Source organism: Halichoerus grypus, chromosome 6, assembly GCF_964656455.1.
Source record: "Halichoerus grypus chromosome 6, mHalGry1.hap1.1, whole genome shotgun sequence".
NCBI classification, from domain to species: Eukaryota; Metazoa; Chordata; class Mammalia; order Carnivora; family Phocidae; genus Halichoerus; species Halichoerus grypus.
Window position 1 is genome coordinate 152,705,610 of NC_135717.1, and position 26,301 is coordinate 152,731,910.

At 40.4% G+C, this 26,301-nt stretch overlaps 1 protein-coding gene across 2 annotated transcripts in view; it reads left to right on the forward strand.

The window, feature by feature from the left end:
• CRADD (CARD and death domain containing adaptor protein) overlaps positions 1-24,969 on the forward strand; it is a 184,398-nt gene extending 159,429 nt beyond the window's left edge. For both annotated transcript variants that reach the window (XM_078076412.1, XM_078076411.1), the window contains exon 3: positions 19,980-24,969. In XM_078076412.1, the coding sequence (XP_077932538.1) occupies positions 19,980-20,281 (302 nt within the window). In that variant the 3' untranslated portion in view covers positions 20,282-24,969. The remainder of the gene's footprint in view (positions 1-19,979) is intronic.
• The last annotated feature ends 1,332 nt before the right edge of the window (positions 24,970-26,301 follow it).

Sequence of the window (26,301 nt, forward strand, 5' to 3'; positions counted from 1 at the left end):
TTGAGAATGATTATGATTGAGAGTTGTTGGGCTTTCATGAGGCCTGTGTCCATGGGAGGAAGGTATTCAAACATCATTTTTATATCTGAACAACTGGAATTTTGAGACCAGGACAGCATTTAAAAAATTTTCCACAGCCTCACTTCCAAGTTTATTGAAAACCCACCTGTGCAAAATGGTGTTATTCGGAGCCAAAGGATACAAAGAAAAATAAAATGTTCTAATTCTGGTCCTTATTTCCTATAAATTCACCCTTTTTAAAAATCTCCCAGAGACAGAGAATAAGGCAATTATCTCAAGCAGTCACAGATAATTGGGAGAATCTGTGCTTTCTTGAGTGAGAAGTGTCCCTTTTGCTATGCTCTCTTCTTTCCCCCAGTGGCTGCAGACTCAAACACCAAGCAGTAGACTGTTGTAGCCTATTGCTTGGTACGGGAGTCACAAATCAAACAGCTGGAGGGCCTGAGAGATCCTGGACAAGGGAGAGCAGCCCAGCCACTGGGCTTTCACATGCATTGCGGGAGAGAGTGGATATTGGGGGGTGACCAGCATGAGGATGACCCTGGTGAGCTGACAAGCAAAGCCACAAATCTGGAATTTTGTGAAAGCTCCCAATTTTCGAATGCTGTCTCTGTAGTTTTTTGAACAGCATAGGCCAAATGAAACACATCTGTGGGCCAAATTAAGTCCATTGGCTACCAGTATGCAGCCTCTGATGGATGGGCTTTTTTATTTGCTTTCAGGGTCAGCTCTTTCATCAGTTCCGTAAAGGATTTATTTCAACAATTGCTTATTGAGTACTCATGACGTGCCAGGAAGTGCTCAGTGCCCAGGAAATCGATCAGTGATGGGAGGGACCCTTTCTGCCCCTGTGCTCGAGGGACCCCTGCTCCAGTGTGGGGCTTAGGTGTGGCGTAGAGACATTCCTGTCCCACCTCCCATTCTCTCCTCAATCTGCCCCTCCCCTGTATTCTGTCACTTGTTTCAGGCCTCCTGGAAGGGCATGGTTGATGATACTTGGAAGAGTCCTGGAAGGCTTCTCTAAGAAGGTGACAATGTGAGTTAATTATTGAAGGGAGAGTGGAAATTGGCCAGCTGAATGTACGCTAGAACAATGTTCATCAGATTTCTGGCTGCTACCTGTTCGTGGAACATCAAATCAATTTAATGGTTGAATCGGGATTAAAATAAAATAGGATATCATATAGTAAAGGTAAGTATTTTATATTTTGTTAAACTTTTTTTTTTAAGATTTTATTTATTTATTTGACAGAGAGAGAGACAGCGAGAGAGGGAACACAAGCAGGGGGAGTGGGAGAGGGAGAAGCAGGCTTCCCGCTGAGCAGGGAGCCCAATGCGGGACTCCAACCCAGGACCCTGGGTTCATGACCTGAGCTGAAGGCAGACGCTTAACGACTGAGCCACACAGGCGCCCCTGTTTTGTTAAACTTTTTGTTCAGTTTTACACACACATACATGCACATGCTTCTAATACATGTCTTTTTGGTTAAAAACCAGAAAAACATTGTATGGAAAAATTCCCAATTTTTTGAGACTCACAAGGAGATTAAAAGAATCTTTATTAATGATGACCCCATGTTATTTCTGAGATCCTTTCATAAATTAACTTCAGCTGCTGACTTGCAACTATAAGTAGGCACTGAATACCTGCTGGGATAGGCATCTGTAGATCACTCTGACTGTGCTCCCTTGCCAGGTCATGGTGAGAATGAGCAAGTGACTTTAATTCCTCTGATTTTCTTTCCTGCATTATCTTCCTGGTGAAATAAATGAATTAGTCTAGGTAGTTTTCACGCCCAAAGTTCCACGGAGGTGCCTTTGGCACACTGCAAACAATTTGCATAAATAGCTAAATTTGCCCCCTGCTGGATCATTAGCACTGAAAAGTGCCCCGCAGCCTAGTAGGCCTCAATTAATATTTGTTGAATTAGCGTTATCTATTTTCAGATCTACCATTCTGTTTTATGTGAAATTAGGCATATCTGAATTAATTGATAAAAAGTATTACAGAAGTTTCACTTTAGGCACAAAATTTGAAGTCATGCAAATCCTAAGGAAATTAAAATTTTGTCAGGAGTCAAAGTTCTGAAGCCAGGCAGGATTCACTGTGGTGCTCAGCTTTTGTTACATGGCCGCGCTCCTGTGCTTTGCTCGGTTACTGTGGCCTTACGTGAGGTGAGGTGTTTGGAATGCACCCCCTATGTGAAATGCAATTCCTCCATTCATTTTTTTTAAATTTTATTTTATTATGTTATGTTAATCACCATACAATACATCGTTAGTTTTTGATGTGGTGACCCATGTGCCCTCCTTAATACCCATCACCAGGCTAACCCATTCCCCCACCCCTGTCCCTCTTAAACCCTCAGTTTGTTTCTCAGAGTCCATAGTCTCTCATGGTTCCTCTTTCCCTCCGATTCCCCCCCTTCATTTTTCCCTTCCTTCTCCTAATGTCCTCCATGCTATTCCTTATGTTCCACAAATAAGTGAAACCATGTGATAATTGACTTTCTGTGCTTGACTTAGTTCACTTAGCATAATCTCCTCCAGTCCCATCCATGTTGATGTAAAAGTTGGGTATTCATCCTTTCTGATGGCTGAGTAATATTCCATTGTCTATATGGACCACATCTTCTTTATCCATTCATCTGTTGAAGGGCATCTCGGCTCTTTCCACAGTTTGGCTATTGTGGACATTTCTGCTGTGAACATTGGGGTGCATATGGCCCTTCTTTTCACTACATCTGTGTCTTTGGGGTAAATACCCAGGAATGCAATTGCTGGGTCATAGGGTAGCTCTATTCATTTTTTAAAACTAAGGTCTTAAAAGATATTTCCTGGGAGCTGTTAGTACCAGACATGTGCTGGGTCCTCACTCTGAATAAGCCAGACACACAGTTTCTGTCGGACTAAAACTCACGGCTCACCGTGGTAGATGCCACGTGCTTTCCACAGACTACGTGTGTGCTAGCTTTGGGTGGAGCCTGCATTCAGGGTCCCTGTCATCTCTGAGATTCGGGGTCCTGCCTCTCTGTCCGTATAATGGGCCGTCAGGTCGTCGATGTGGAAGTGGTCTGTGTGACCAATGCTAATTCTGTGACACTGTCATCTTCCTTCTCTCTGATTCCAAACAGATGTGTTTTTGTCTGTTCGTCCACCTGTTGTGCGTGTGCTAGGTTTCCACTGCATTTGCAGGCAATTAAAACATCTGCACCTTTCCTCCAGAACAGCATTTAAGACAAGCTGAAAACATTCTGTACCTTTATGCTTGATTTTCTAAGCTTGATAGGATGTCCCATTTATCGCAACACACATTAAATCTTGTTAGTATCATTCCATCAATCCATCCAAATTATTTTAATTCTTGATTATGTCGATCACCACATTCATAGTCCCTTCCAATTGTGGAAAGGCAGCAACTTAAAAAACCTGCCTTCTATCCCTCTCCCCCAGTTGCTGGTAATAGGACTGGAAGTTTTACTTTTAAGATTATTGTTGTGTCATAGCTTTGAAAGATTTTGCTTGGCAAATTTACATGATCTTCATCTCCTTTTATTTCTTTGGTCTTATCGCGAAGCCATTCAACCCGGTGGAGCTCCATCGAAGAAATGTACTTCGGGTGCCTGGAGTCAGCTGTCTATAAGCACCTATTAGTGATCTTAACCTTCTTCTAGGCAGGTTTAGTACTGATAAGGAAAGCGTATTTATCAGGGTTGTTATTTTATAATTTATAATATGCAAAGCTTCTTCAGTTAACTCTCTTTACTCTTTACTGCCCAGGAACCAGCGGCAAAGATAATATCAAGGGACCCTGGGGGCAGCTTGTTTCCTTTAGTTTGGGTATCAGTTTAAATATTGATGTTTTGATCTTGAAGACTAAAATAGAGTTACAGATATTTTTTAACAATTTTGAAAAATTTGAAGAACAGTCATCCGTGGGAAATAATGTGATTAAAGAGTTCATTTTGCCTATTTAGAAAAGGGGAAAACCCAAAATTTATATTTGTATAATGGAACTTCCATATAAAGAAATCTTTAATGTCATTTGCTTGTCACCTGTGAGAAAAGCAGGGTTGTCATTAATGTTGAGAATTTGCATTAGTCACTTATATACTCTGGGTAATCGACAAGGCACTTTGGAATTTTTCTTTCAAAAACTACACTCTGTTTTTAATTTCAAAAGGTAGTTTTTAAGCACATGTTTCAATAAACCAAGTAATTTTTGCCACCTGCCAGTAAATTTGTAACTGGGAAATACTAGAAATAGGGCTGCATTATGACTTGCATGAGCTGGAGGCACTCTTGCCTTTGTGGCCCCTTCCTCCATAAAAAAGTATTAAAAATGAGGTTTTTATGACTCTGTCGGTATAAAGATGAATATATTAATATTATGTATTCAAACATTTTCTTTGACCTGAAGTTCATTTTTTCTTCTCATTTTAAAAGAAATTAAAACATTTTCACGGGTTTCAAAAAGTATCGTGGGCTCTCATGGGCTCTTATCCCTGTCCCCACTGTGCCTAATGGATAAATAGACTCTGATTAGCAGTTATTTTTCCTTTTCGGTTTATTAATTGTTCTTTTGTGTTTAATGTCCATATTTTTTTTAGTGGGAAAAAACTTCATTTCTGTAGAGCATCTCTTTTAAACTCAATAAGCAGCTGCATATTTGGTGGGAATGATCTGTGTCAGCTCTGACATTTATCAACAACTATTCTGAATACGATATAGAAGACTTTTGAAAAAATTGGTAAAACAGAAATGTACGTCCTTTACATAGCCAATTCAAACCAGCTACATGGCCTGAAGCTATCAGCATTTACCCATTTTGTAATTTCAAACAGGATATAATGATCATGAAATATCACATTTTCTTCCTTTCCTGTAGCAATGTAAAGCCATGTTTATCTCTTTTTTACTATCTAGGGGTTTTAAGGCTTAACAATAGAAGGTCAAGTGTTATTACTCATTCATTCATATTCTAGTAATGACTGCTATGTTTATAAAAATGATACATGTTCATTATAAAGAACCCAAGGAATGCAGAAACATATAAGGAAAAGATCACAAATCCTATCACTTAGAAATAAGCCTCAGTAATAAGTGAACGTCCTGTTGGACATCTCTTTAAGCATGTTTGTAAATGGGAAGATGGATGGATGGATGGATGGATGGATGGATGAAAGAAAGAAAGGAAAAAAAGAATGAAAGAAATGTTTTTAGAAAGGTAGAATTATATGATACATGCTGGTCTTTAAAAACCATTACATTTAATTTTATTTGAATTTAAAGTAAAAGAAACTAAGTGAAAAGAAATTATTGAACTTTGAATAAATAGTTTTTTTCACAGTAAGAAATGTTTTTGTTTTTGTTTTTCTGTGGTTAAGAGATGATGAAGAACTTGATGTTTTTGTTTTTGTTTTTTCTTCTCCCCCAGTTACGTTTCTTGGTAGACATTAGTGCTGTTCACCCAGGTCTCTCCCCATCCTGGGATATAGGAGAATAGTACGTCCTCACTCCCTTCAAGTTAGGTGAAGCACATGTTTGGTGACCTTGTGACTTGCTCTAGCCACAAAATGTGAACGGAAGTGAGCAGAAGGTCAGTGAGGGATTGATGTATTTGATTGCCAGATCTCTCACTCTTACCCTTTCTGTCTTGGTGAGCATGGATGCTCATGTGAATGTGGAGAAGCATAGTATCAGTGCAGCATAGAATGCAGAACCAGCTCATGGATGCCATGTGGGCCTGCAGTGGTGGGCATGTGAGAGAGAAGTGAAATCTTGTTCTGTTAAGTCACTGAGACTTAGGGCTTCTTTCCTACCATAGATAACAGTCCATCCTGACTGCTGCCATGTCCTTTAGAAAGTGTTGATTTCCTCTCTGCTATGATTGATGAGATCATTGGCGCTCTCACTGTCTTTCCTTCTTCCCTTCTGGATTTTGGTTAGTTACATTGCTGTCATTACAAAGTCAAGATACAATATTTATATTCTATTCTATAATCTAACTTTAATTTTGATCATGTGTATTATTTTAATATAGTCAAGGTATATAGCATTGTCAAGACTTTCGGGGCACCTGGGTGGCTTAGTCTGTTAAGTGTCTGCCTTCAGCTCAGGTCATGATCACAGGGTCCTGGAATTGAGCCCCACATCAGGCTCTCTGCTCAGCGGGGAGTCTGCTTCTCCCTTTCCCCCCTCCCTCTGTGCTCTCGCACTCTCTCTCTCTCAAATAAATAAAATCTTAAAAAAAAAATTGTTCTGAGCCTTCTTTTAAAAGTCTTCACAACGAGTTCTTGAGTTTTTATTACTGATTCACTACTGATTACCTATATATTCAGAAATTATCTTGGCTAAGAATAATATTCATAGACTATACTTTATTCCCCTTAGAATTTTGGAGGAATTGCTTTATTATCTTTTGCATTTAAAGTACTGTTGAAAATTTAACTGACTTTCTCCTCCTTGTAGGCAACTTGCTTTTTCGGCTTGAAGAATTATTTTATTGGACCTGGAAATTCAATTATTTAGCCAGAATATGTCTCACCGTTGATTTATTCTCTATCAGTTATTCCTGAAGCACAGTATTCTCTTTCATCTTAGAGGTTCTGTTGCTTATTCATTTTAGGGATATTTTCTTGTTTTAGATCTTTGAATATTTTGGGCTGGGTTTTCTACTTTAGGGATGCCCATTAACCTTTCAATGGATTGTATTTTTCTCTCTTCCATAGTCATCATTTTTCTCCAATTACTTTAAATTCTGCCTTTTATCTCTGTTTACCTCAAGTCTTTCCTGAATATAGATAAATTGAAGCATGTTAATTCTATGGTATTTCCAATTTATGAATTTCATGATGATGCTGTTTTGATCCTTAATTTATCATTTTAAAGTATGACAAGCTTCTTTTAAAATCTCATTTTGTTATTTGATTATCTCATTGTTAAGCTCTTGTTTTACTGTATTTATGTTCCTATTATACTTTTATTAAGTTGTTTTATGACAAAATGCTTTCTCTTATTTTTGGGAACTGTGGATTTTGGGGGTTTTTTGTCAGTTTTTTTTTTCCCCCACATAATGCTTCCTTTTTAAATCCTTGTTTCTCTAGTATGTTACTCATTTGCCATTCCATTTCATTCCATCTTGTACATGATGGAGCAACTGGGTTCTGCCTTTGGTGCTCTGATACACTGGGGTGACTTCTCCTTGAGCCCCCTTCTGACCCCTTGGGGGACTGGCTATTTCCTGTTCTTTAGCTTAAGGGCGCATGTAGGCAAAAGAGTCAGGGCAGGGGAGTGAGCTCAGCTGAGTTGTTGGTTGGGATGTTGAACACCTGTGCCCAATAGTCTTTCCTGAGACCATGTGAAATGTCTTGTCACTTCTGCTAGGGATAGTCAGTCCTTGTTCCCATTTCTGATCTTCCCATACCTCAGTGTAGCAGTTACCATCCTCACCCTACTGAAGTCAGAAGAGAAATTCATTCCTCTCCAGATCTGGGGATATTAGAGTGAATCTCTCAGTTGTTTGTTGAATAATCAATACAGCTTCAGGGAATCAGGAATTGGAAGGTGGTTCTGCCATCTTTTTTCATTGGCTTATTTTTATTACCTTTTGTTCATTTCCTTAAATATTAGAGAGGATGAGGACTGGAACTGGCCTCAATTTGCCGTATTTACCCAGAAGCCATCTTGGAATCTGTCTTTCTAACTCTCTTCAAATTAAACATGGATGTGGCCCAGTTCAGTATAGAAAGTGGGTAGCTGCTTACACTTAACCTTGACAATATTTTATTATTATGGAGTCATGCCCTCTTTTTATTTTCTATTCAATGCCAGATTATGCAATATAATTTCTTTGGTTTTTGAATGTTAAGTAACCTAAAAGTGGGAGCACTTAGTAACACTCTAGCCATAGAGTAGAAAGCAGAGCTAAGTGAATATATTGTAATTGTAATGGACCATTGCTTTTAATTTATTTATCCAACAACATTCATTTATGTAGTGAGTGCTGACTATGTGCTAGGTACTATTTTGGGTGCCTGGGATACATCATTGAACAAAAACCAACAAAGCTCTCCTGCCTGTGAGGAGCTTCCATTCTAGCAGAGATGGGATGAGTGTGTGGGGTGAGGACAGATAGCAACAACAAATACAGTGCATCCGTGGGCTGTATATCAGAAAGTAATATGTAGATATAGGGGATCACAGAGTGGAATGGGTGTTGTGATTCAGAACAGGGTGGTTGGGGGGGGCACTCCGTTTGATGGAAGTCACATTTGATGGAGGGAGTCCATGGAATAATATTCCAGGGAGAGGGACCAGCTAGTGCAAGGCCCTAAGGTTCCAGGCTGGCTGGTGGTTTCAAGGAGCAGGGTGAATGGCAAATTAATGGAGGTGAGTCAGGTCTGTGCAAGTACATGAGAAAAATTAATGGCCCAGCAAGTTACAACATAAACTTTTAAAGTTTTTGTACTATTTTGAAAAAATTGATTCTACCAACATTCACTAGGTGTTTTTGTTTGTTTGTTTGTTTGTTTTTGCTATGGGAGGATAAGTTTCCATCTGTGATCTTTAAAAAGCAGAAACAAATTAGCAAAAACCATGATTAAAATCGCAGAAGTCTTTGTTCTGTCTAGAAGACAAATAGGGAAAAGTAATGCAACAATAAATGAATAGTTGTTCACTAATGAGAAATCAAAAAACAAGATCTGTAGAAAATAAAATTGCTTTAAAAAGATAGTATAATCTGTTATATCTAAATGAGGCTTTGGCGATCATCTGGTTTTACTTTTTACAAATGAGAAAACAATCTGAGAGAGGCTAAATGTCTTACCCCAAGTTACATGGCTAGTTGATGGCAGATTCAAATTTAGATAGGACCCACGCCTGCTAATTCTTAGCCCCGAGCTGTGGCCACCCTATCTCCTGCCTTTTATTTCAGTGAGAACTCAATTATTGCTAATAGTTTTGTTGTTGACCTTCCATGGACTTGATAGTCAAATCAAGTTTTCCATTACAATAAGTATGATTTACTTGTATTTTGCAACAGGGCCTTGTTATTTAAGTGGGCGGTCACTTCATCATCCTGGAATCAGGTTTAGAAAGACCAGTTTATTTCTTCACCTCTCTGTGAGGACCACATTGTTCTCTGTGATTATCCATCAGAACAAGTGGTTCTAATTAGTTTTCTTTTCAAGATGCTTTTCTTTCATTTCCAGTCAGCCAGTCCCTCAGCCAAAGGGATTTCTCTGCCCAGCCACTGCACTCAGGGACTGGGGTTCACGTGGGCCCTGGGAGGTGGCCGGTCAGGTTGGCTTTCTCAGGTTGGTAGCATCCCCATCTCTCCATTCCCTTCCCTCCCACAATAAACCATTCTTTCTGTCTCAAATACATTCTTTCATTTGTGTGTATTTCCACTAATGGTGTTGTTTTGAAATATATATTTTTAAATTTGCATTGTTATAGGTCTCCTTTTTTTAAAGTATTTTATTTATTTATTTGAGAGAGACAGAGATAGAGCATGAGTGGGAAGAAGGGAGAGAAGCAGACTCCCCGCTGAGCAGGGAGCCCGATGCGGGGCTCGATCCCAGTACCCTGGGATCATGACCTGAGCCGAAGGCAGATGCTTAACCCACTGAGCCACCCAGGCGCCCCAGTCTCCTTCTTTTTCTTACATTTTTGCTTTATCCTAACTGTCCAGCGTTCCTTTTGTGCTCTCTCATGTTTGTCTCTTCCCCTAGTAATGAGCTCAGAGATTGCTTCCAGCAACTTTCTTCCCACAGCGTTCAGACATGACCCCTCATGAATCTGTATGAGAATTTTTTTGGGATCTATAAACCCCAAAACAGGAGAACTGGGTTATAAGGCATATGTATACTTCCTAGCACAAACAGTGTGACTTTGTATAAACAGCCTTCTACATGTCCCTTATGTGTTTCAGAGTTTTTCTTAGGTACATATACATAGGAACAAGATCGTATACCACCTTCCAATTTACCCCCATGCATACTTGCTTGTGGAATGGCTGCCCAGTCCTCATTTCTACCAGCAATGAATATAGTTCCAACATCTCCACATCTCTGCCAAAACTTGGTATTGTCTAGATTTCTAGGCACATAAAAGAATTTATCATGATTGTTTCCATTGTTATTTCTTAAATTTCTGTGTTTGAGTATCTCTTTTTTGAGTTTCCTTTAATTTGAGTCACCTTGTCATACCTTCATCCTTTTTTCTATGGAGGTGCTTATCTTTCTCCTCTTGGTTTCGGGAGTACCTTGTACAGTCCAGATAGTCCGGCCTCCTGGGTTTTAGACATTAACAAGTATCTTTGTCCATTCTGCTCTGTCATCTTGGGTGATGGTTTCCTTCACTGAGCAGAAATCTAATTTTGATGGAAAAAAATCATCTTTTGGGGATTCTTTTAAAAAGACACTTCCCACCGCTGGTCATAAAGATAATCTCCATTATTTTTATTAACTTTGTAGCTTTACCTTTTATGTTTTATCTTTATCTACACAGATTTCATCACTGTTTATGATGTGATATGAAAGTACAGTTTTATTTTTCTCTGTATAATTAGTTTTCCCCAGTTTGGAGAAAGCCTCTCCTTTCCCTATTATAAAATTTTAATTGTTATTACAAGAATTGTCATGTTTATGTTATAATAATGTCATCCCACCCAGGGCACGAAGGACTCTCCATTTATTCAGATCTTGCTTTATGTCTTTTAATCAACACTTAAAATTTTCCCCATTGAGGTCTTATGTGATCTTTGCTAATTTAATTTCTAGATACTTTATAGTTTTTATTGTTTATTTTATTTTTTATCATATTTTGTGTTTGATTGGTTTTTGTTTTAAGTTGTTACCTGGTAATTGGTTTTTGTTTTAAGTTGTTACCTGGCAATAACCTCTTAATTGTTCTAGTGGACTATCTTCTTTTTTTTTTTTTTTTTAAAGATTTATCCTTTATTTGAGAGAGAGAGTGAGTGGGAGGCAAGGGCAGAGGGAGAGCAAGAGAGAGTCTCAAGCGGACTCCGTGCTCACTGTGGACTCCAAAGTGGGGCTCAGTCTCACGACCCTGAGATCATGACCCAAGCCAAAACCAAGTCAGACGCTTAATTGACTATGCCACCCAGGCATCCCTCTAATGGATTATCTATTGATCCTGGCCTTTTCTTATATATTAGATCAAATGGTCTGAAAATAGTGATAGTTTTATCTCTTCCCTTCAAATGCTTATACCTAACTTTTTTTTCTCTATAGCTCCGGTTAGTACCTTCACTACTATATACAATAGTAATGGTGACATTGGGCATCCTTGTTTTGCTTCTGTCCTTAAAGGGAAAATGTTTAAAAGATATCTATTAAATCGAACGCTTATTGAAGGCTTTTATAATCTTCACCAAGCTAAATAAGTTCCCCATATTCCTAATTTTTAAAGAAATCTTTTTAAGAAATCATAAATATATGTCAAATTTTATCAAATACTTTTTTGTACCTATTAAGATAATAGTGACTTATCTCTTTGGACTACTGATATATTGAATTAATTGATCTTGTGATATTAAAATTATTGTAATCCCGGGATAAATTCTACTTGTTCATAATATATTATTTTAAATAGATCTTTTTTACTCCGTTAACATTTAGGATTTTTACATCTAAAATAATAATTGAAAAAAACCTGTAATTTTTCTTTTCTTGTATTCTCCTTATCCTGTTTGGAACAAAAAGTAAGCAGCCTAATAAAATAGGCTGTAGAACTTTTGTTATTTTTCTATTTCCTAGAACAACTTATAGACGATAGGAAATTAAATGTTTCATGAACATTTGATAGAGCTCACCTGTAAAACTGTCTGGGCCTAGGGCTCTTTAGCAGGGGAAGGCTTTGATTGCCATTTCAATGTACTTAATACTTAGGTCTATTCAAGTTTTCTATTTTTTCCTGCACCAATTTTGGCATTATATATATCCCAGTATTGGTTCATCTAGATTTTAAAAATGTATTAGTATACTTGTGTTTATAGTTTATTGCTCAGCAGATTTTCACTCCTAATGCCCTGTGAGAACATTTAATACCCTGTCCTGTTGGTCTTGGGCTTGGCCACATGCCTTGCTTTGGTCAATGGAACATCAGTGGACTCAGCCTGCAGAGGCCTTACATGGGAGGCCTTACATGGGAGGCCTCAAGGGAGGCAGGGGTTAGCCTTTTGTTCCTAAAAAGTGGCTACACTAGAAAGGGGCAGTCTCTTAGCTCAACTTTTTCTCTGGTCCAGCAAACCTAAAGCATATGATACTCCCATCAGTGATAGTGGTTCACTGCAGCAATGAGTTGGGAAGGGCAATGTATTACCAAATTCTGCAAAGGAATGTATATAGTTTTTAAAAGTGCAACCCGTGTCCAACCGAGTCACTTGTTATAAGGAACTCATATGTACTTACATCTCTGGTTATGACACAAAATAACTGAAGTTTAAAAAGGAATTTTATAGGGGGAGCCTTGGTGGCTCAGTAGGTTAAGCAGTCTGCCTTTGGCTCAGGTTATGATCTCGGGGTCCTGGGATTGATCCCGGGGTCCTGCGATCGATCCCTGGTTCTGGCTCTCTGCTCAGTGGAGAGCCTGCTTCTCCCTCTCCCTTTGCCCCTCTCCCCCACTTGTGCTCTCTTGCGCTCTCTCTCTAAATAAATAAATAAATAAAATATCTTTTTTTAAAAGGAATTTTATAGTTAAAATCCTTTCTGTTAGTGTAGATTCCTGAGCTTAGATTAATCTGAGTCTCCTAGCTGTTCCTTATGGGTCTGCTTTGCCTTTCCTTTACTCCATAATCTTCAGTCTTTGAGCTGTGCTTTTGAATCCTGTATAGTTCCTCTTTTTTAGGTCTCCATTAAGGTGGCCACATATTATAGAATATAGATCAAAAAGAAGAGGTTGACCAGACAGGAAGATGGGCTTGCAGACTTTCCTTCACTTGGAGATTGCACACTCAGCCAGGATAGACCAGAGGGTGCTGTCCATACAAAGATTTGTTGGAAGAAATGACTTCTTTTTCTGGTACAAACAAAAAAGTCAGAAGCACATAGCTAGTGGAGATGGTGAATTGGAAACTTGACTTGGAAGAACTTTTTTAACAATATGATGAGGTTTTTTTTCCCTTCCTTCCCCTGTGATCCTCTGTTTTGTTTCTTAAATTCCACATATGAGCGAAATCATATAATTGCCTTTCTCTTAACTATGGGAAACAAACTGAGGGTTGCCGGAGGGGAGGTAGATGGGGGGATGGGGTAACTGGGTTATGGGCATTAAGGAGGGCACGTGATGTGATGACCACTGGGTGTTATACGCAACTGATAAATTACTGAACTCTACCTCTGAAACTAATAATATACTATATGTTAATTAATAGAATTTAAATAAAATTAAATTTAAAAAAGAATATGATAAGTTACTGTACATCGAGTTCCATATTGTGCTCAGCAAGGGGCTAAAGGTTGGAGGAATGCAAGAAGTAGAAGACATGATCTCTGTCCATAAGGAACTTGGGAGACAGAAGCATCCTATAAGAAACAAAAAAGTTAAGGGTGAATCTTTTAGACCTGACTCTAAATACAATAGGAATTGGAAAGGAGATTTTTCATGGTTAATTAGGTATGAAAGAGGGAGGAGGAGGTAGTTGGAGATGTAATGACCACAGTGATGGGAGGGTGGAAGGATGGAGGGCACACAGGGAGATGGGGAGTGGGGCGTTTATCCCTTCAAATGGATGGCTTCATTGTGGTAGATGGGCTTGGTAGAGAATGTTGTTTTGTTTGAAACATGGGAGTTTTAACTTCACTGAGAATGGGATTAAAGAGCTGCATGCAAGGTTTAGAATCTGTATAAGAGAGAACATTCTGTGAGTTTAGGAGGAGCTAACTCCCTGCTTAGGATATTTAAAACTAGTTGATACTTACGTCACAGTATCTGGTGGTTCTTAACCAGGCACAGTACTGCCTCACCCCAGGGCATGTGGACTTGTGTGCTTAGGCAGAGCTGCAGGCCACGGATGCGAAACACCCTGCCGTGCATGGACAGCCCTGCATAATGGATGGCCCTGCCTGAAATGCCCGTGATGCACTTGGTGAGAAACACCAGACTTCCCACACTTCAGTCATTCGGGTTCTACTGGCACAATTTTTGCTATATCTTTGTACCACCTGTACTGCTAACTTACTGCTTTTATTTAAATTTACTTTTTATTTAAAAATTTACTTTTCAGGGCGCCTGGGTGGCTCAGTCATTAAGTGTCTGCCTTCGGCTCAGGTCATGATCCCAGGGTCCTGGGATCGAGCCCCGCATCGGGCTCCCTGCTCAGCGGGAAGCCTGCTTCTCCCTCTCCCACTCCCCCTGCTTGTGTTCCCTCTCTCACTGTCTCTCTCTGTCAAATAAATAAATAAAATCTTTAAAAAAAAATAAAAAAATACAAATAAAAATTTACTTTTCTTTTTTTATTATTTTTGTGTCATTCTATATCTGCTTTTTAACTTTTATTTACTTATCTTAGTTCTTGCAGTCATGAGTTTGAAATGTTATTTATACTTTTCTAATTGTATTAAAATAGATACATGACTGTTCTAATACAGAATGTTCACCCATGGACCACCTGATATCCTCTTGTACACTGCTCGTGGTATGCACATCAAGCTCTGGGAAACAGTGGCCAGATGGTCACAGTGGATTAATTCATAGCTTGACCTGATTTTATATAGTGTATCCTTGGATGTTGACACTAAAGCCTTGGGACTCTCATTTTTTCAGTAACTTCGCATTCAGCAGAATTCATGCGTTGGAAGGGCCTCGTGAGGATACTTCTGCTCGAGGTCAGACAGCACAAACAGCTGTTATTGTCTTCTCATGTCTGGAAGGCCTCCTTGGAAGGGCTTGACGTGCTCTTGGCTAAGTAGTGCTTCTGTGCCAGTTATCTTTGCTCCACCCTCGTCCCCAGACTGCTGGCCATCTCCCAGTTATGGGGCAGTATTCCCAAGGGATATGTGACCCTAAAAGTGCGGGGGAATGAGAGCAAATACTGCCCTCACTCCCAAATAATTGGCCCAAAGCCTGTGTTGCATTGAGAGTTGGCCAGGAGTCAGAATGGTGACGGAGTAGTGGGACCACAGAGGCTCCCTCCCCAGCACCCGATGAACTGAACCAAAAAGCAGTTGAGAACAGAAACATTCGCCAGCATCAACCAACCAAACAAACAAAAAAAACAACCACTCACAACTTTTATGCCAAAGGAAGGCAACACCCCACCCGACCCTTCAGAAGCAGTCCTGGGAAAAGAAGGGAAGGGCACAAAATCCTAAGGACCACTACTAATTCAGATCGGTATGAAGGAAGCTGGTGGGGGAGGTGAGTAGACGGCCTTGGTAAATGCCAGGAGACATCAGCAGCAGAGGCAGGAAGGCAACCCAGGCAGGCCATCTCTGCATTGAGCTACAGGAGAGAGCCCGCAGGAGTGCGTGCGCCCTGGCTAGGCAGAGCAGGCTCTGGTGTAAGACATTTCATTGGCTTCCAGAAGACAGAACAGCACACTGGACCCCCAGCCAGGGCAGGCCTAGTTCTCCTACCTCTCCTCCGTGGCAGAACACCACGTAGAAAGCATCAGCCAAGCACAAATTGTAGCTCAGAGAGAGAGAGCGCCAAGGATACCTTGGCTTACTATAAAGGAAGCTCTGGATAGAGATGCTCATGTTAAATGTGAGCAAGATGAAGATAAGTGTCATGACAACCATGTGAAAATGCTACAGCAGTATAAAGACAGGAACATGGATTGCAAAGAGTAAACATACAACCAGTTGGGCCTGAGCAGAAACCCAAAGCAAGAAGACTCAACCTCACAAGTATTTTGTGCTATCGGAGAGCTCAGGATCAGTTCAGTGGAAATAAAAACTCAACATCGTTATGATAAAACAAGAATGAGATTTTTTTTTAATTTTTATTTTTAATTGTGATAAAATATCTATAACATGAAACTTGCTATCTTTCCCATTTTTAGGTGTACAGTTCAGTAGTGTTAAGTGCATTCACATTGTGCAGCCAACCTCCAGAACTCTTTTCATTTTGCAGAACTGACTACCCATTAAACAATTCCCCATTCCCCCCACCCTCTCCCTTGGTAACCACCATTCTTTCCATCTCAATGAATTTGACTACTGCAGGTACCTCATAGGAATGGGATCATAGAGGACTTGTCCTTTGGTGACTGGCTTATTTCACTTAGCATAATGTTCTCAAGTGTCACCCATGTTGTAGTTTGAGTCAGAATGTTTTCCCTTTTAAGACTGAATAATATTCTAATCTATAATATACCACATTTTGTTTCTCCTTCCATTCCTTGATAGACACTTGGGTTACTTCCACTTTTTGCTATTGGGAACAATGCTGCTATGAAGATGGGTGTATAAATATCTCTTTGAGTCACCTGCTGTCAGGCCTTTTGGGTATATGACCCAGAATTAGAACTGCTAGATTGTATGATAATTCCATGCTTCATTGTTTAAGGAGCCACCATACTCTTTTCCATAGCAGCTGTGCCATTTTACATCCTCACCAACACTTGTTATTTTGGGGGTTTTTTTGACAATAGTCATCCTAATGGATATGAAGTGGAATGGGATTTTTAAAAGACACACTGAAGAGGGGTACCTGGATGGCCCAGTTAGTTAAGTGTCTGACTCTTGGTTTTAGCTCAGGTCGAGATCTCAGGGTTATGAGATTGAGCCCTGTGTTGGGCTCTGCTCTCAGTGAGGAGTCTGCTTGGGATTCTCTCCCTCTCCCTCTGCCCCTCCTGGTGATGTTCTCTCTCTCTCTAAAAATAAATGAATATATCTTAATAAAAAAAAAAGATAGATTGCGGAGCCAAGAAAAGAAATTGAGGAAAAAACACAGTACAAGGTTTGAACCAGAAAAAAAACAAAACAAAATAAAACAGCATAAACATAACCAAACATCAAATGAATGGCATAGGGGAAAAGCATGAGATGATCACAGAAAAGGAGTTAAAGTAATAAGACAGAAAATGACAGCTATGGTGGATGGGGAAAGCCATCTAGCATCTGGGGCAGAAAAAGAATGCAGAGATATGACATAGGAAAATTTTTCTGGAAGGGAGAAAGAGCTAAATCTTTGGTCAGAAGATCATGTGACATACCTTAAAAAGCAAATAGAGAATGACCAAGATATACCTGATCTAAAGCTTCAGTGCTGTAAGCCCCAGGCTGAAAAAGCAAGTTATACAAAATGGGGGATGGTCAAATTGGTGTCAGAATTCTCCATACCAACATTCCCCTCCATAAAATAGGAGCATGATCTACAAACTTGTGAGAGGAATAAAATTACTTAAATAATGTAAAATTTTATTTATAATTTAAAGCATAATATTGAAATGATATGAAATTGTTTTCACAAATGTTATTATTCAACAATGAAAGCAGTAAGCAGACAGTCTTGATCTGAAGGAACTAAAGGAATGTAGTGACCATGAGCATTTCTTGATAAAAATTACCTTATGATGAAATTGACCCAAATGACTCAAATCAATGGGTGATGGGTATTAAGGAAGGCGCTTGTTATGATGAGCGCTGGGTGTTATATGTAAGTGATCAATCACTAAATTCTACTTTTGAAACTAATATTACACTGTATGTTAACTAACTAGAATTTATATAAAAACAAAAAAAATAACAGATTCAGGAGTTGAAAGCCATGGTTAAAAAAAAGTAACAACAAAAAAGAATTGATGAACATTCAAACCATTATAATGTAGTTTTAAGACTAAACAACTTAGGGGGAAGATTATTGTCCCAGAACCATAAAAATGTTATGCACCCAACACAACAAAAATGATATAAGCAATGGGGCGCCTGAGGGGGCTCAGTCAGTTAAGCATCCAACTCTTGATTTCAGCTGAGGTCATGATCTCAGGGTTGTGAGACCGAGCCCCGTGTTGGGTTCTGCGCGAGGCATGGAGCCTGCTTAAGATTCTCTCTCCCTTTCTCTGTCCTTTGCCCCCTGCTTATGCACATGCGTTCTCTCTCTCTCTCTCAAAAAAAAAAAAAAGAAAAATGATATAGGCAAGAAAAATGATGAGGTATGAGGAAAGGAAGAAGAAATATCAAGTGTTAATTATAGAGCGTTAATGTGAAAATATATAGTTTACCTCTTATATTTTCATATACTTTTTTCAAAAGCAGCGTTAAATCTTTTGTGTGTGTATATGTGTTGCTGTTGTTGTTTAAATATTTAACTGTAGGTCAAAAAGCCATTTAGTTTTCACTTCTGTTTCTTTTTTTTCCGTTACATTCAAGCAAAATTAAATAACCTTTATGAGAAAAAAAGCTATTAATACAGGATATGTGCCTGAAGAGATGTCCAGAATGATGTTCAACAACTCTAAGTACAGTGGTGGGTTATTGGATGACTTGTTTTCTCCTTTATACTTTTTTATGTTGCTTATACTTTTTTAATGAGCCCACATTTTTGTAAAAGTGCCCATAGTTTTATAAAAGCCATAAAATCATTACCGTTAATATAAAATATTGGTCAGTAGTATTGTCATTATTCTAGTTGCTTCTTAATCATTTAAAAAAAAAATGAACAGTTTTGTCTTGACAAACACCAGAAAGAGCCCTTGACAGTATTTTTGCAACTCGTGCCTAAGATATTGGCATGAGGCATGTGCAGTGGAAAACATTAGCTATTCTAATAGGATGTGTTTTGCCTTCTTATTGAATTCATAATCTAAATAATGAGCTGGTGAGTGTGAAGTGGGATTGACTCGGATTCCCATGATGCTGGTGACAGAAAGTATAGTACAAGTGTAGTGTGGTTTGTTGTACACATGGCTGAATGACGAATATGAAAACCTCACTTCTAGTTTGGGCCTAACCAATAAGCAGCACCAGAATTTTGGGCGTTTGGAGTGCTTCTCAGTCTCTGCACTTCCCTACATTGAACTTCTTCTTTCTTGAATTTCCCATGGCCTCCTGCCTCCGGGCCTTTGCACAGGCAGTTCCCTCTGCCCAAGGCACATTTCCTTACCTTTCCCTTCATGGGGCTCTTTCTCGTGTTCAGGGCTTAGCTTTAGCCTCCTTCCTCTAGAAGGCCTTCTGCATTGTAACAGATGGTACTTCTTCCTGCATGCCTGAGGCTCGGTGTCAGAGTTCCCGCAGCAGACCGGCCTCGGGAAGACTGGGATCTAGGAAGTGCAAGGTTAGGTTCTCTCATTGCCCTTCCACAGCACATGCTTTTGTCTTCCTCCTCTGGGCTCTGCCAGGGTGGTAACTCTCCTCCTGCTACCTCATGGCCTCTGAGTTTTCTTTCCTTCTCAGCAGGCCTCTTCGGTTCTGCTTCTGTTAGAAACTGCAACTTTGCTTGGTAATGTTCAAAGTTTATCAGGAGAGAGAAGCTGTTCTATTTAGCCCATTTCCCTCCAGCACTAGCCATTCCTGCAGGAGAGAGTGTCACCTCTACGCCCACAGGCCCATGCCGGGGGGATCTGGGGCCCAGGCTGGCATTCTTAATTCCCTCTGAACCCCCTGCTTGGCCTCTCTGGTAAAAGAGATGGAAGGGGAGAAAGCATGTTACAAAGCGGGAAGTGCCATGAGACCCTACACATATGTGTTATATATAAAAGACCAAAAAGAAAGATCAAATCATTATCAGTGGGGTTTCTCTGATGGGATTTCTAGTTATTTTTATTTTCTTGTTTTCACATTTTCTGTAATAAACATTTTCACAGACGCTAAATGGCATTTTGTAAGCTCCTATATATGACCTTTTCCTGAGCAGCCCCCAAGAAGACTAGGGAGAGTTGGCTCTGCCAGATGAAGCATCGTGCTGTTCTATTCACATTTTTCATCTCTGCCCCCATCTGATGTGTTTGTTTGCTCTTTTCACCCTCATGTCTTTCTTTTCCCCAGATGACCAGATGACTGGGATCCCCCCGCACATCCTCAACAGCTCCCCATCCGACCAGCAGATCAACCAGCTGGCTCAGAGGCTGGGCCCCGAGTGGGAGCCTGTGGTGCTGTCTCTGGGCCTGTCCCAGACGGATATCTACCGCTGTAAGGCCAACCACCCCCACAACGTGCAGTCACAGATGGTGGAGGCCTTCATCCGCTGGAGGCAGCGCTATGGGAAGCAGGCCACCTTCCGGAGCTTGCACAGAGGCCTCCAGGCCGTGGAGGCGGACCCCTCGGTGCTCCAGCACATGTTGGAGTGATGGGGTCTCCCTCCATCAACCCACGGGGGAGTGTGTCCCCAAGTTGCGCGTGCGGAATCCTAACTTTCTCCCAGGGCAGGTAGTTTTGGGGGCTTGGTGGGGGGGGGCGCGGTTCTTTTCTTTTTAATGATCTGTAGATGAAAGGAGAAAATGGGATTTCCAGTTGATGTTACCTGAAAGGCCAGATTACTCAGTAGCTCTACCACATTGACTTGACAATTCATTGTTTTTAGTTGCTTGAAGATTGAATTGTTTTAATTGTGCAGGTTTTAATTGTGTGAGTGCCCTTTAATAAACTGGTAAATCATAATGGCTCCAAAAAAATTACTGTCTTATCATATTACATGCAGGTGTCCTATATATACATATATATATATATATATAAAGCATCTACTTTGATATTGCCTGGGAACTGAACTGTGGACTTTGCTATTAATTATGATGATAATAAAAAGTGAATTACTGTATATAATGTGGCCTTTCATGAGACAGTATTGTTTGTTTTTCCTCATTTCCTGTAGTACAGAGATTAAGGGTGTAAAAGTACAGTAGTCCTTTTTTTGAAACAGAATTACTAGTAATAACAAAATGGTTACTTTCTTCAGTCAGGATAAATCGCTCAGACAGGGTGTCTGAATTAAATTTAAGACACTGAAGCTCCTTGCAAGACCAGTTCAGATACCCGCATGCATCCCTGAGCCCTTCATCTTTAAGAGATTGCTTAAGAAAATCCTGTGTTTAAAGGACTTAGTTGGGGGACAAAAGAGGGTGTGGTCTTTCCGTTGACGTTGTAGTGATTGAAGTGTTATGCTCCTAAGGAGTATGACTTAATCTTCTGTCTTTCTATTAATGACACATGGTATTTGTCAAATGCTTTACTGTTTTCAAGGTTTTTCATATACGTGATCTCATTTGGGCCTCACAAAAATCCTATGAAGTAGTTGGGCAAGAGAGGTGAGTCTCCTTCTGTAGTGAGATTAGGTGATTTGCTGGGGGCGAATGAGCTAGAATGTGTCTATGGAGCCCTGCTTCTTTCCAGCTGCTCCTTGCTGCTTCTCCTCCCCTCTCCCGTGCTCCTCGAAGAAGCTTGAGTCCTGTTCTCCTGTTAGCAGCATTGCCGTGGACAAGCTGCTCCTCTTCTCTAACCCTGCACAAAAGAGGAAATGATTGTCCCCTCCTCCAAGATTTTTGTGATAATTAAGGGAATAATGTCTGCCCAGGACTCATCTAGTGCCTGGCCCTTAGTCAGCTCTCAGAAGTGGTAACTGTTCATTTGCTGCTGTGGCTGCCCATGGATGAAGTTCACGGGCAGAGCTGGTTAGTGGCTAAAGCTGAGGGCACTGCAGAAGGAAGTGCTGCGACCATGTTTCCTGCCAAGCTTTAACATGTGATGTAATTTACTAACTCTACCATGGGTCCAATCAAGAGAGGGACAGGATGGGGCGCCTGGGTGGCTCAGTCGTTAAGCGTCTGCCTTTGGCTCAGGTCATGATCTCAGGGTCCTGGGATCGAGCCCCGCATCGGGCTCTCTGCTCAGCCGGAAGCCTGCTTCTCCCTCTCCCACTCCCCCTGCTTGTGTTCCCTCTCTCGCTGTGTCTCTGTCTGTCAAATAAATACGTAAAATCTTAAAAAAAAGAGAGGAACAGGTGAACATTCCCAATTCGTGATCTGTTCTTCAGAATAATTGGGGGATCTATTTCCTAATCCTAACCTAACCCAGGATTTTTTGCAAAGGGGAAAAAAAGTGTACTTTTTACCTCTCTCTGTTCTGGGACAAGTGTATAGAATGGTAGAGTTGAACGTGAAGTGACTGCTCCGAAAGGTGACAGTGGCATGTCAATTGCATCCTCTCAGATGTCTGGCAACCATAATTCCCTTGACTAAAAAAAGATCAGTTACCTAACAGTTCAACAAACAGTTCAAAAGGATGATCTGCTGGCCTCATCAGCTCTAATTTTCCGTTTTGTAGCCCAGCCATTAATTCATTGTCTTATAAAATTCTCAGACTTTTGGCCCCATCACTGCCCTAGTGAGACTGTACTATGGCATCTTCAGCAAACTGCCTGCCATTCTGAACCTTGAACTTGTTACTTGCTGTTTGTCCCCCTGAGTTTGCTAATAGAGCGTTGCTTTGGCTTTTGTTCTCACTGCATTTTTGGCCAAGGGAGTATGGCTGGGCTCTGCTGCATCTGACTAGATGGCATTTTAGAACTGGCTCTGATGATTAGTTAGTTCATCTTCCCACCATTTGCTTGGAATCGGAATCTATCATGCCAAAGACACTTCAGTGCTCTGTGAGCAGTGAAGGACAATTTGTGATGAACTGGCCCATCATGGGCTGCCAGGGCCAGGAGAGAGCTCTGACTTGTTGCCCTTAATGAGGAGGGTGTCTCCACCATCAAATGGCAGCTGCACCTGCTGGGCCTGCTCATGTTCTTGCAGAAGATTTTGCAGAGTGCAAGAAACAGAGCATCTAAGTCACTACCTCATTTCTGCCTCTGGCTGTGGAAAGTGATGCTGAATGATGTCTGCCTACCTCCCAGGAGAAATGGGTAGGTGACGTGCCTGCAGGGAGTCCATGTGTTTTTGCCTGGTAGAAGATTCTACAGTTCCAAAGGCTGCCTACCACCAACAGAATCCTGAATGAGTACAGGGCAGCGGCAGAGCATTTGCAAGCACTGTCCAAAAAAATACAAAGTCTTGCTCCACTTTGGTTTGGGATGCACATGCATGTACATTCATGGGTATGCCCTCTTACTTTTTAAAATCTATAACTTTTATGAATTTTTTCTCAGTACAAAAATAGTGCATGCTCATTATAGCAGTTTAGAAAATACCAATGAGCAAGAATAAAAAAAAACTAAAATTACCCTTACTCCGTCTTCCAAAGATAACCACTATGACACCCCAGTTTTAGTCTTTACCCCCAGTTACTTTCCTATGGCTGTATATTCTTTTTATAATGAAAATGAGATTGTATCAAAGCAACTATAGCTATAAGAAGTAGTTAAAGGATACACAAAATTAAAAGAGGTAGGTATCCACAATCCCAGTTTTCAAAGTATACAAAGTATATACAAAGCTGTAGTAATCAAAAGTATGGTACTGGCACAAAAATAGATACATGGCTCAATGGAACAGAATGGAGAGCCCAGAAACAAACCCATGCATATATGGTCAATTAATCTATAACGGAGGAGACAAGAATGTATAATGGGGAAAAGACAGTCTCTTCAACAAATGGTGCTGGGAAAACTGGACAGTTACATACAAAAGAATGAAATTAGACCACTCTCTCACACCATTCACAAAAATAATCTCAAAATGGATTAAAGACCTAAATGTGAGACCTAAAACTATAAAACTCCTAAAAGAAAACAGGCAGTAATCTCTTAGACATCAACCTTAGATGTCTTAACAACCTTAGCAATGTATTTATGGATATGTTTCCTCAGGCAAGGGAAACAAAAGCAAAAATAAACTATTGAGACTATACCAAACTAAAAAGCTTCTGCACAGCAAAAGAAGCTATCAACAAGATGAAAAGGCAACCTACTGAATGGGAGAAAATACTTGCAAAAAATATATCTGATAAGAAGTTAATATCCCAAATATATAAAGAACACCTACAACTCAATACCAGAAAAACAAATAATCCAATTAAAAAATGGGCAGACCTTAGTAGACATTTTCCTGAAGAAGACAGATGGCCAACAGACACAGAAAAGATGCTCAACATAATTCATCATCAAGGAAATGCAAATCAAAACCACAATGAGATATCACCTCACACTGTCAGAATGGCTAAAATAAAAAAGACAAGAAATAACAAGTATTGGTGAGGATGTGGAGAAAAGGGAACCCTTGTGCACTGTTGGAGGGAATGAAAATAGGTGCAGCCACTGTGGAAAACAGTATGGAGATTCCTCAAAAAACCAAAAATAGAAGTACCATACAATCCAGTAATTCCACTTCTGGAAATTTACCCAGAGGAAGTGAAAACACTAGTTTGAAAAGCTATCTGCACCGCTATGTTTATTGCAGCATTATTAACAATAGCCAAGAGATGGAAGTGACCTAAGTGTCTATCCATAGGTGAATGGATAAAGAAGAGGTGGCATACATATACAATGGAATATTCCTCAGCCATAGAAAAGAATGAAATCTTGCCATTTGTGACAACATAGATGCAATTGTAGGGTATGATGCTAAGTGAAATAAATCAGACAGAAAAAGACAAATACCATATGATTTCACTTATATGTGGAATCTAAAAAATGAAGCAAATGAACAAACAAAACAGAAACAGGCTAATATGTACAGAAAAGAAAATGTTGGTTATGGGGTGTGGGGAGGGCATGGGTTGGGAGGGCAGGCGAAATAGATTAAGGGGATTACAAGGTATAAACTTCTAGTTATAAAATAGCAGCATAGGGAACATAGTCAATAATATTGTAATAACTTTGTATAATGACATATGTTAACTAGATTTATCATGGGGATCATTTCATAATGTGTAAAAACATCGAATCACTATGATGTGTACCTGAAATGAATAGGATATTGTATGTCAATTATACTTCAGTAAAAAAATGGGATTGTATTGTACATGCTGTTTTACAATTGGCTTCTTTTATTTAACATATAGCTATCTTTCCATGTCATTAAAGATTTTTCTATACCAGTGATTTTCATTGTCCTTTGTGTTTGGAGCACACTTTCAAGTCCTATAATTTTCGGCAGCATGTTTGAAGAAATTAAAAAGACTCTAACTACTGAATGTAAAAATGTCTTTCGCTGTAAAAACCTCCACCATTTTCCCACTGTTCGCCTTACCCCCCCTTTAGAACCATGTCCTTGCTTGAGTAGAGCTTTTTGCTGCTCTACTACCGTACACTCATATCCTGAAAAAGCAAAGTTGAGCACTTCCCCATAAACATTCTGGGCTTAATCTGAGCTTTTTATTTATTCCTCACACCAGGAAGCCCTCTCCACTGCTCTGTGTAACCCACTCACCTCCGTGTGCCATTTCTACCAGCATGTGCGTTCCTTCCGGCAGCCGATGGGAATTGGGGTGTGTGGCTGCCCTTCTCCACCGTCACGTTTAGCGGCGGTGTGCCGTGCCTGCATGGGCATGCGTCATCATTTGTTAACCACTTTCCTGTCACATGAGAGGGATCTTTAGGTGGTTTTTGCTTTGTCACTTTTATAAGCAGTGATGTGATGCAAGGGAGTTCCTTGTTGCTAAATGTTTACATTCAGCTGAAGTTACAATGAGCTGGATCCCTCTTTTGTTTAGCTCCAGACTTATTTAAATTTTATTATCAATTAGTTTTATTATATAGCAAACCGCCCCAACATGTGTTGGCTTAAAACTTAGTTCACAATTCTGGGAGCCAGTTGGACTGTTCTGATGTGGGTCAACGTGGCGAATCTCTGCCGGACTCATGCATCTGTGGTCAGCTGACGGGCTGGCTGAGGCTGGCTGATCCGGGATGGCCTCGCTTGCATGCCTGGCAAGTGGCATGCTGTTTGCCTGCTGCAACAGAGGTGTCTCGGTCACACGACTCTACCCTGCCTTCTTCACTTGGCAGTGGTGGCCGGGGTCCCATGGGCAGCAAGAGGCAAACCCCAATGGGCAAACACTTTTCAAGCCTCTGTTTGCCTCCCTTGTGCTAATATTCTGTTGGCTGAAGGGAGTCCTAAAGCCAGCCCAGCATCAGTGTGGGAGGGCTCTACTGAAGGGCATTGGGAGAGGGAGGGCAATAATTTGGGTACAATTTTTGCAATCTACTATGGTCAATATTTTAAAATTGAGATTTCTCGGTCCTGTCGAAAAACCTAGTCTGGCTACTCTGGATCCCCCTTGTCACATTGCAATAATGGGCAGGTCCCTTGCAGAGTGCCACCATCCACACGTTGGACAGAACGTACACTTCTCAGCCAGCTCCTCTGTCTGCTGCGTTACCTGCTGAGCCCCCACAGACGTTTACACCTACAGCCTCTAGGCATACAGCCAG